The sequence below is a fragment of the Microtus ochrogaster genome, chromosome 8 (genome assembly GCF_000317375.1).
Source record: "Microtus ochrogaster isolate Prairie Vole_2 chromosome 8, MicOch1.0, whole genome shotgun sequence".
Lineage (NCBI taxonomy): Eukaryota > Metazoa > Chordata > Mammalia > Rodentia > Cricetidae > Microtus > Microtus ochrogaster.
Genome location: NC_022015.1, coordinates 28,293,277 through 28,304,228, shown reverse-complemented (window position 1 = coordinate 28,304,228; position 10,952 = coordinate 28,293,277). Strand labels below are relative to the sequence as shown.

General features: G+C 48.3%; 1 protein-coding gene across 1 annotated transcript in view; it reads left to right on the top strand.

The window, feature by feature from the left end:
* Window positions 1–10,456, top strand: part of Clrn3 (clarin 3) — a 14,415-nt gene extending 3,959 nt beyond the window's left edge. Inside the window, exons 2-3 of the mRNA XM_005351419.3 lie at window positions 5,621–5,800; window positions 10,025–10,456. Coding sequence (XP_005351476.1) covers window positions 5,621–5,800; window positions 10,025–10,296 — 452 coding nt within the window. The 3' untranslated portion in view covers window positions 10,297–10,456. The remainder of the gene's footprint in view (window positions 1–5,620; window positions 5,801–10,024) is intronic.
* Window positions 10,457–10,952: the final 496 nt, after the last annotated feature.

Genomic DNA, 10,952 nt, shown 5'->3' with positions numbered 1-10,952 from the left:
CTCCTCCTTCTTCCAGACTGCATATGCAATGTGTCTAGTTGTCTCGAGTTCCTGCCGCCATGTTTGCCCTACCATGGTGGACTGTACTCTCAAACTGTGAACTTTCTGCCCTTTAATTGCTTTCATTAAGCGCTTGATTGTAGCAATGGAAAAAGTGATTAATACACTGGATGGTTTTAAGACAGACAGTAATTCTGACTCAGGGTTAATGGTCACCAACCTTGCCTTGGTCAGATACAAGGCTGAACAAGCTTTGGGCATTACTTGCATGCCTCTTGGCAGTAGTTGCTTGAAGTTGATTTTTTTGTGTTTGATAGCTCAGGACACAACCTTACAGATGAACACAGGCAGGCTGAGGGCAAGTGTCAGGCTCAATGGTCTCCGAGTGCTGAACTTAGGCCAAGGATCAACTGTCACCAGTGGGCTGTCACGATCTGGCTTTTCCTCTGTCCCCAGTCTTCACTGGCTCTTATTTCTTTTCTGTGATCTCAACATTGTGGTATTAAACAGAACTGAATTAAGAAGGTAAATACAGCACAGAAACTAATTGCAAAGTAAAGAACAAATGAAGTTGATTTCTTGAGACTATGTGAAGACTCCCTACTCCCTACTCTGACTTCATCTCATGTATCAGGATGCGTTTTCTGGAGGAGGGCTGCTTATCCTTTTTCCTTCTTATATATGTGACCACATTGGAAGGAGGAGACAGAGAGAATGGGCCAAACCAGAAGGCTTAGTCAGTTTTCTCCCAAGACAACCTTAGCAATTGTCCAAGATGTTGAGGTGCTAGCTGTGACTTCTGGGAAGTCCCAGGTCTAAGATTATTCAGTCCCTGTGATGTGCACTAGTGTCAGCATCACACTGGGTCAGGTCCCTGGTGGCCAGGTGTCTGAGGGAGTGGAATCAGTCCTAGTTACTTGTGTTTCTAAAACGAAATATCTGGCAAAGGCCATTAAGGAAGGAAGTTGTTTGTTCCTGCTCACAGTTGGAAAGCACAGTCCGTCATGGTGGAAAAGTCACCACGGGAGGAGCATGTGGTTGCTGGTCACATGGTGTATGGTATCCACAGGTAGAAAACAGAAGTGGGGGAGGGGAGAAGAAGAGAGGAGGGAGGTGAATCCTGGTGCTCACCACTTCTCTTAACCCAGTCTAGAAACTCCCTCACAGTCATGCAAAGAGGTTTGCTCCCCTGAGAAGTCTAGATCCTACAAGTTGACAGTATCCACCATCCCTCTCAGTGTCTATGAACCACAGAAAACAAGGCCTGGAGGTGGAGGGCAGATGGCAAGTGGGACCCAAGTGAATGAATCTTCTCCTGTGGGGATCTGGGTGTCTGAATGCCCCGGCTGAGATATCTGCTGTCATCTCTGTGGCTGCCTGTTCTTGGCCTCTTTCTGAGGCCACCAGAATCAGGGCAATTAGCTCCCATTGTGATGGGACTCCTGAATCGGAAGCTTGTCCCATGAAAGAAAGAAAAAGAAAAAGAACTCCATGTCTCTGCTAATTTTCCGGGGAGGGAGCAGCTGTCAGATGCTGGGAGAGCTATTGTTATTGCACTCTGGCTAACTCTCACCAAACTTTCAGCTTAGCATTGAGTTCTGAGGCTGGAGCTGGGAAGGCAGAGCTGTCATAGGTGGCAGGGAATTCAGAAATAAGCGTTACAATGCAGCAGTTCAAATTAAGATGAATTGCCCCCCCCCCAAGTACGTAGGAAAGTATGAGTCAGCAGCCCCAAATTAGCTCTCTTTGGAAAATCACGTCTGCTAAATCTTATTGAAAGTCAAGGCAGAGGTAAATTTGATTGTCATTTTCTTTTTCTTTTGGGGCATGCATGTCACGTGCAAGTGCTTGTGCATGAGTGTGCACACATTCACGGAAGCCGGAGGTCAGCACCCTGTGTTTCCCAATTATGTCCCATCTTGTTTTTTTCTTTTTAATTTTATGTGTATGTATGTATGCTTGTGCAAGTGTATGTCCATCATGTGGATGTAGCAACCAAGGAGACCAGAAGAAGGTACTGACTCCCCTGTAATGAGAACCTCTGTGTAGGTGCTGGAAATGGAAGCTGGGTTCTCTACAAGAAGAGCAGTAAGCACCCTTAACTGCTGAGCCATCTCCCCAAACCCTCCACCCTACATTCTGAGACAAGGTCTCGAAGGGAACCTGGAGCCCACTAACTGATTCTGCTGGACTGACTGGCAAGCAAGGCAGTCTCCCCAGGGCTGGGATTACAGGCTCTGTGCCTGGCTTCTTTTTTAAACACAGGCTCTGGGAGGGTTGAACTCAGGCCCTGATGACTTCAGGGCAATCATTTCACCCAGTCAGCCATACCTGCAGCCCTGCACAGTCGCTTCTTAATGCAATATTCCAATTGTAAGTGAACATTCACTTAGAACTCGAAGTCAGTGTGTGAGGCAGAGAGACACTCAGAGAAATCCAGGTGTTCGGGACACCAGGCGTGTTCCTCACACTCAAGTTTCTGCTCTTGGCTTAAATATTCCAGTTATTTCCTTGACTACTGGACTGTCAAGGAGAGAGAAAGCTCTTTTGTCCCCAGCCAAGTTCCCTTGAGAGCAAGGGTTTCCTCCTGACCTGGCTGCTGGGGAACAGGAAGTGGATCCACCTTGAGGTGATGAATGGCTGACACATCCATAGGGACCAGTCTGGACCTCTGGCTGGGTGTGTCTCCCTAGCTCGGCTGCTTTTTCCTATTCTCCTTGTGACGTCACCTCCCTCCAGTTTCAAAATCAGCACATACTGAGCTAGTATAAGCAAAACCTCCTAAATATGCCATTTACATAAGAGTGTGGAGGAGCCAGAGAGAGATCCCACTTGGTTAAGTCAGGGACTAGTGAAGCCCCAGTCCAGGTGGTCTTCGGGAGCCTCGCTTAGGTTACAAGACAGAGAACGTGGGATAGGGGATCAATCTCCCAAAGGGGTCACTGATGGAAGTCACGGAAACGCCCAGTCATCATAATGACAAGGAGGTGTTGCCTGTAGAAGCTGAGCTTTGCCCTGTGCCTCTGAGGAGAGAAATGCTCTTCAGTGGGGGTGGGAGGTCATGGTTCGCTCACTGCTGAGCTGGGGTTTTGCTTTTTGTGCAGGCTCTGTTCTCCTGGGGTTACAAGGGATGTTTGTCAATGTTTAACACATGCTGTAGCCAAGTTCCCGTCTCTCCTGCCCCTCTTTGCTGCACATCCCTTTGCTCTTTAAGACAGTGCCCCTTGCTATGCAGCAGTATCCGTTGCTGCTGTCCTCAGGCCACTCCCTTCCAGGAGATGCCTGACCTGGGCTCAGTCACACACTACTCAGGATACTGTCTCTCTTCATGGAGGACTTTGCTGCCACCCAATTTCTTGATCACGCCCTCTTGGTCTAGAAGGAGGATGTGGCAGATTTAGAGAAACAAATAGAAAGACTTAAAATTTAAGATGATTTCTCCCAAACTGGGCTGAGCACATACTCTTCCACAAGGTAAATGTCAGATCCTGGGGTCCCGTGTCCGCTCAGATCACCCAGAAACACAGTTCAGTAAAGACCACTTCTTTTTATTTAAAAAAAAGAATTATTTATTTTAGTTTATTTTTTGCCTTCATGAATATGTGTGGACCATGTGCCCATGGAGGTCAGAATAGGACTTCTTCTGGAAGCTGGATGCTGATTCTCCTGGAACTGGAGTTTACAGATAGTTGTGAGCCACCATGTGGGTTGGTAGGAATCGAACTCATGCTCGCTGCAGCAGCAACTAGTGTTCTTAACCACTGAGTCCTCCCTCCAGGCCCCCGTTTCTTACACAAGTCTCTCAGCCACACGGGGGCTCTTGTTTTCCTTACTAGTCAGAAAGGAGACACCCGTGCATGGTGTGCAGTTCCACAGCGAGCATCGGGAGCATCTGGAACAGGGTGGAAATCAAGGGCATGTACAGTAGGACTTGATACACGGAGAACTTCTCAATAGTTCTCTTGGTACGGGGATAGAGAGCAGCACCTTGCAAAGAGAGGGTGATGGTGGCGAATGGGAGGATATGGTTCAGAAGATGCTTTGCTGTTCCTCCTGTCCCACGGGAGCCAGCACACACAGCCCTAGAAGCTAAGAATCCGGGTCTGCCTGGCTACTTCCTGTTCCTTAAAGCTGTGCTGAGCTAAGGCTGTGACTGTCTCCACATCCGTGGGAACCAGTGAAACAGGAAGAAAGAGAAGGAGGCTTTGACTAGTTCTTACTCACCCCTCTGTGGCCACTATGGCTTGAGTTCCCAGTGATGTTTGTTAGTGTTGCTATAGTCAGCACTAAATCTCGTTCTCTGGTGGTCTTTTCCTTGGGGCTTCACAGACAGTCTCTAAACACTTTCATGGGAGATCCTGACATATACTGACAACCATTAGGAGCTGCACTGCGCACCTAGGAAGAGCACACCTGTCACATCTGGTCTGATGTGTGGGAGTAGAGCAGGATGTGGGGGAGCTCGAGGCCCTGGAAAATGGCTGCTAGATCTTGGAAACCCCGCGGTTCTGACAGCTCTGCCCAGTGCACCTGCGTTGTGTTTTCCACGAGTGCAGTCCCATTATGGAGCTTCTTTGCATTTAAGATACATGCAGATGGTATTTTGTAAAGTGCTTTAAGCTTAGAAGGAAGCTCTGCGGGGAACCAGAAGGTTGTGTTCCCAGCTGCCTCCAGTGTTGGAGTGGAGACCAGGACATGGAGTCTGGACTCAGGGAAAGCACACTGACTTGATCTAGCAAGAAATGTTTTCCTGTAACCACTGCTAGCTATGAGCTCGCCCCTCTCTGGCCATTTCCGCCAGCCCTTATTCTCCAGCTTTTTTCTCTGTCATCTGCTCCTGGCTCACTGAATTCTTCTAAGCCACAGGGCTTCTGGGAGTCTCACTGCACGTGGATTTGCACAGTGACCCGCCCTAAACATTTCTGTCAGAAGCAACTGATTCTAAGACCCAAAGGGAAGCTATGGCAATGGAATTGCTATCTATCCTACTAACAAGGCTCGGAGGGCAGAGATCACTGGTAAGAAAGTTGCGGGTATGAGGGACCACCGTCTGCTAAAACTTGAAAACTCAGATAAACATCCAGCCACCTTTAGTGCTGTGCTTATGCAATCAAGTAAAATCACTGACTGGTTGGCCAGGAAGGATGTCGTCTCATTTTCATGCGTTTGTGATGTTCCTGTATGTACATGTGCACTCAGTGTGTCTATGCAGGTGCCCGTGCATCTGTATACGTGTGCAGGTGGAGGTAAAAAGTTAACTACCGTTGTCATTCTTCAGGTGATGCCCTTCTTGGTTTTTGAGACAGGGTCTCTGGTTGAACCTGTAGGTCACCAGTTTAAGTAGACTGACTGTCCAGTGAGCCCCGGGATCCACCCGTCTCAGCCGTCTCCCCAACGCTGAGATTGCAAGCACTCACCATCACCCCTGGTTTTTTTAGGTGGGTTCTGGGGATTGAACCTCTACAGCACATTACTGACGGAGCCATCTTCTGGTCCATGCCGTCTTGGTCTTACAGGATGAATGATAATACTGCTTCCTTCCCTGACACCACAGCTTCTCTAGCTTGGCTGTACTTAGGATTTGCGTTCTGTACTGTGCATTCACCAAATGTTGCTTTAGTTCTAGGGATATTGAATAATTCTTCCCAGAAGACTCTGCATTTGGTGGCCATCTTATTCCTGGTCCTGAGTCTGGGAACTTCTGTACTGAGCTCAATATTCACCTTCTACAACAGCATCAGCAACCCTTACCAGACGTTCCTGGGTCCTATGGGCGTCTACACCTGGAACGGACTCAGCGGTGAGTTTCCTGAGAAAACTCGTGTGCACATACATGTACACAGATACAGATGCACACACAGATGTATACTTATGCATACCAATGCATGCTCATAAACACACGTCGCTCTCCTTCTTACCTTCACAAGGGGCAAATGTGGACTCCAGAGATGCCTCACCTGGATGACTAACTCACAGAGCAAGGGAGGATACCATCTGGAGCCAACACTCTTCTTGTGGGCTAGGATGCTGTGTGGTTGCTAGGTGATTTTGTTATTCTGTGGGTGGGTACCTGGGTGGAGGACAGAGTCCAGATGGGAAGTGGACCTGCTGTGACTCAGTCAAAAGACTCTCCATGGGTTTTTCCCGTGCACTGCAACCTCCACAACTGTAGTGGAATGCAGAACCAGAGGTTAAGGGACTTGGTTACAAATCCAGACATAGGTCCCTAGCATCAAGGGCCCTTCCGTCAGCCACCAGACCTCACTCACTGCCAGGGTAAACAATGAATTGCTCTTAGTTTTGCTCATGTAGCTCGGATCCAACAGTAGCAGAGGCCTCAGACATGGCTGGATTTAGAGATCATATCGTGGGAAGTCTGTTTCTCTTCATCACTGTGTACGCTGATTTCCCAGTGTGTGCTCTGCACCCGCTACACAGTTGATTCAATCCTCTTAAAGGTCATTTTTCTGTACCCACCCTGAACTCTGCCAGAGGCAGCTCTAGAGGGAACATCTGCCATTTCCCAGGAGTCAGGAGAGCATCCTGGGCCCAGTTCTCATAGATTCACACATTGACATGACCTCATCAATGTCTGAAGCCAAGAAAGATAATCCTACTGGTCAAGTTGGATAAGAACACTCATCCATACTGGGGGGCTCCAGGGTCAGCTGTTCTCCAGCCTCAGAGGCACGTGGAGGAGAAGTGGGTCACCAAAGGAGAAGGGGAGATGACAAGAGGCTACAGTGGGCGTGTACTGCCCTGTCTGCAGCCCACAGGGCTTCCAGCTGGCCCCTCAAGGCTGTAGCCTCGTCTCTTTTCCTTTGCAATGGAGAACAGGCTGACTATCCATGTATCAGAGGTCCCGCACATGTCTGAGAAGGAAAATGGGAAAAGGAGTCTGGAAAGTCACCCCTCCGCCTGCTTATGTCTAGCCACAAAGACCTAGGCTGTGGGGAGAGAGTTCCCACGGTCCTTCTGCCTCAGACATATATTCTGACACAGAGCGCTGTGACATCAGCAGAAAAACCACCCCTAAGGGTTGTGTAAGGGCCAGATTTGCATTCTGACCTGGGTCTGGGGGAGACCTTTGGCCTTTGGGCAAACATAAGAGTTGGAGGTAGTCTTTTGTGTCCCGATGCTCAGTAAGACAGATTCTGTCCTCATATACCCTCAGACAGCCTTTGATTTTCTTTGCTTATCTGGAGTGTTACAGAGTTTAGTGAAAAACTGGTTTGCAAGAGGCTAATCCTACAGAAGCGCTTCTGTTTAGCACTAACAATGTAGCTTCCTGGCCTTTGGGAAGCTGTGAGGGAGGGCTGGTATCAGACTGACTTTAAGGCTACAATTCCCTGTGGAGGTAGGCTTGCCCATGCTCACCTGAGCTGCAGTTGGTGAGCAGGCCCAGTGGGCAGAAAAGGAAGTGGATTATCTGGTTGGATTCTCATAAGAAGAAACAGCCATAACACTGCCTGAAGCTCGTGACCCCTGACCTCAACCTAAACTGGTCCCGGTGTGGCTGGGGTTGCCCACAGGGGATTTTAAGGTGGGTGGAGAGAAGGTTGGATCCAGAGAGGCTGTCACAAACTGTCTGCTATAAACATATTGTCCCTCAACTGGAGAACACAGGAAGCAATGAGTAGGTGTCATAGCCCAGCAGGGATGGGCCCTAGAGGAAGCTCCTGTCCCCAAGCCTTTCAGAACAGCTCACCACTGCTATCCCCAGTCTTTTGCAGCCCTTCAATCTACAGCTCTGGAGAAGCTGTGAGACTAGTCAGGCCTAGATGCAGCCTATACTCCTAGCTACTTAGGAGGCTGAGGCAAGATGACCCTCAAGTTCAAGACCCGTCTGGCTGTGCAAAATAAAGAATGAAAAGAGGGCAGGGGTGTGGTTCAGTGGCAGAGCATTTGCTTACTGTTTTCAGGCTTCTGGATTTGATCTCCAGTATTTCAGGAAGGGAGAGGGGAGGGAGGAAAGGAGGGAGGGAGGGAGGAAGGAAGGAAGGAAGGAAGGAAGGAAGGAAGGAAGGAAGGAAGGAAGGAAGGAAGGACGGAAGGACCAGAAGCAGTGTGGAACCCCTGGCTCCAGGCATCTGCCTCGAGGGGCCCAGATAGGCAAGGTGTCTACATGCCAGCCCTTCCCTGTACAAATCAAAGCTCCAGACAATCCACTTTAGGGTAAAGGCATTAACCTTGTGCCCATTCCACTCCTTTATGATTAATTAAGCTTTTATAAGAAACTTCACAAGAGGAAAATGAAGGATAATGAAGGGGTGAGAGGCGCCCAGTGAGCATCAGAGGAACGGGACTTTTGTTCATGCAAATAATTAAGAAATAAAGCCATTATTTTGTGGGTGAGGTGTGTCATCACGGGCTGCTCAAACATTCTCCTCTTGCAAACCCCCCTAATTAGCTTCTCTCAGAGGACTGTTTGGGGAGCTTCCCTGCCTGTGGGGTGGGACACAACCAATGCCCGAGACTTCAGAGCTATGCACATTCTGTGTATGTCAGCAGATGAAGGATCCCAGACAGACTTCATCCCGGGGATTCCCCTGATGTGTCAGAACCCCACCTGGGCATGAGCATCCATCCTCACCCTCATCTTCCTCCCAATGTGTTTTGTTTTATTTTTTTTTATTCCAGTGTTCATGGCATATGAATACCTGTCACTTGCATTACGTATTTAAAGCACACTGTTCGTTGGTTTTTGGCGTGTTCTTAGCCACTGCAGGCATCACTACCATCCTTTTCCAAATATTTTCACCAAGTCAAAGAGAGACCTTATGACTCCTGGTTACTATCTGCCTCTTGCCCACCTACGCAACTGTACGCTTCCTTTGCAGAAGATACTTCCTGGTTCAAGGTTACACTTGCCTGGGTCCTGCAGAGCAGACTATCCGCAGCGGCTATCTAGTCCTTGTAGCACGTGTCCAGCCCTTGAGAGCCTGTGGCTCTCTTGCTCCTGGTGGGACTCACCCTTCACAGTTGGGGGTGACCCACTGCCCACCCTTGCTCTTCCACCTGTGATGCTGGTGTCTTCCCACATCTTGTTTGTCCATACGCCCACCACATCCACTCTCCATCCCCTGTCCACTCACCCCCACCTCTACATCCGTCGCCCGGGGGCACAGGCTGTGTGTCACCCAGAGACAGCTTCTGAGAGGATCTGAGCCTGCAGGTTAGATACTGTCCTGAAGGATATTGAGAATGGCATGCCTAGAATCTAGTTTGTTTCTTATGTCTTATTTTTACAGTCTCCTTCATCTTGAAACACTATAGAATCCCATGTAGCCATTGAATAAATGCCTATGGGTTATGTATCCCATAAAGAAAATCAGGGATATTAAAAAAAAATGCAGAGGGGTGGCACACAGCTGGAGAGATGACTCAGCAGTTAAGAGTGACTGCTGCCCAATCCCTACCCACAAGGACCTGAGTTGGAATCTGCCCCCCTCCCCATGGGTGATTCACAAACACCTATAACACCTGCTCCAAGGGGTCTGATGCCCTATTCTGGTCCCTGTGGGTGACTATCTACGCTCACACAGATGCATGCTCATATACATATTTAAATAGTTAAAGTAACTTTAAAACATGTATCACAAGGACAGGTAGATGGCTCAACGAGTAAAGTGATTGCTACAAAGAAACAAGAAGCTGCGTTCAGATCCCAAGCAATCAAGAAAAAAGTCAGGCAGAATGGTGCATATCATTAACCATGTTTCTGGGTGGGCAGGGACAGGGGGAGAAAAGAGGGATCTCGGAGGCTTGCTGCTGAAACAGGGAATTCCAGGTTCAGTGGGAGTCTCTGCCCTCTCAGCAAAAATAAACAGATAAATAAAAATAGAGAGTAGTAGAAAAAAAATACCTGGTGTTGTCCTTTGGCCTACACGTATGTGCATATACATGTATGCACATTCAGACCCATACCACAGAAAGGCACATACATGCATGCACACATGTATGGGTAAAAATAATGTTAAGAGTGCCTCCTTGTGTCATTTATGATGCTCAATCTTCTTTTCAGCACCCTTTGTGTTCCTGACCATGGTACTGTTCGTGGGGAATACAGAGTCCAACCATCTCTCAGAAGAACTGTCCCACAAGCTTTATACAGATATCACCATCAAGACAACAACCCACTCTTACGGATACTCATTTTGGCTCGTTCTGCTTGTCATCCTTCTGAATATTGTCACTGTGGTCATCATCATTTTCTATCAGAAGGCCCGATACCAGCAGAAGCAGGAGCAGAGGAAGCCGGTGGAATATGCTCCCAGGGACGGCATTTTATTCTGAGTCTTGTGTCTCATTATGTTGGCACTGTCTCTGCCAGTAGTAACTGGCTAGCTGCTGTGGACAATCTGCATGGCAGTCTGCTGCGATACCTCTGTAACCACTACACCATGTCCTTCCTAGATGATGCTTGCACGTTTCTCCACGGATATCCACTGGAAAGAGTTTTCTCACGAAGGCAGGGAAGTGAGTGGGGAAGACTGTGGTCTAAAGAGCTCCAAGAGGGGGTGGTCTGGGGCCTGTAGGCTCTTTTCTCCTGGATTGCTATCCACAGCAATAAAAGTCTAATTTTTTTTTTTTTTTTTTGCCTTCCCCGTGACCAACTTAAAGGACTGCAGCCCCCTGATTTTGACCTTCGGAAGGACTAGGCATTTCACTCTTCTATAGGAACAAAAACATTCTGAACTTGTTTTTCCGGAGTCAAGAGTTGGATACAAAAGGATAAAGGATGAAATGACCCTGTGCAGGCTTAGTTCCTGTAACGAGGGCTTGGCACATGTAGAATTCAGGCCTTAGGAAACCCAACATGAACAGGTTAGAGGTGAAATATAGTCCCTGTGGTCGGTTTTTCCAGCAGACAATCAGCAAAATGGGGAAGGCACAAAAATGTAATCTGCATGTGTTTCCAGTAAGGTATTCCCTTTGAAAAGCTCACTGAG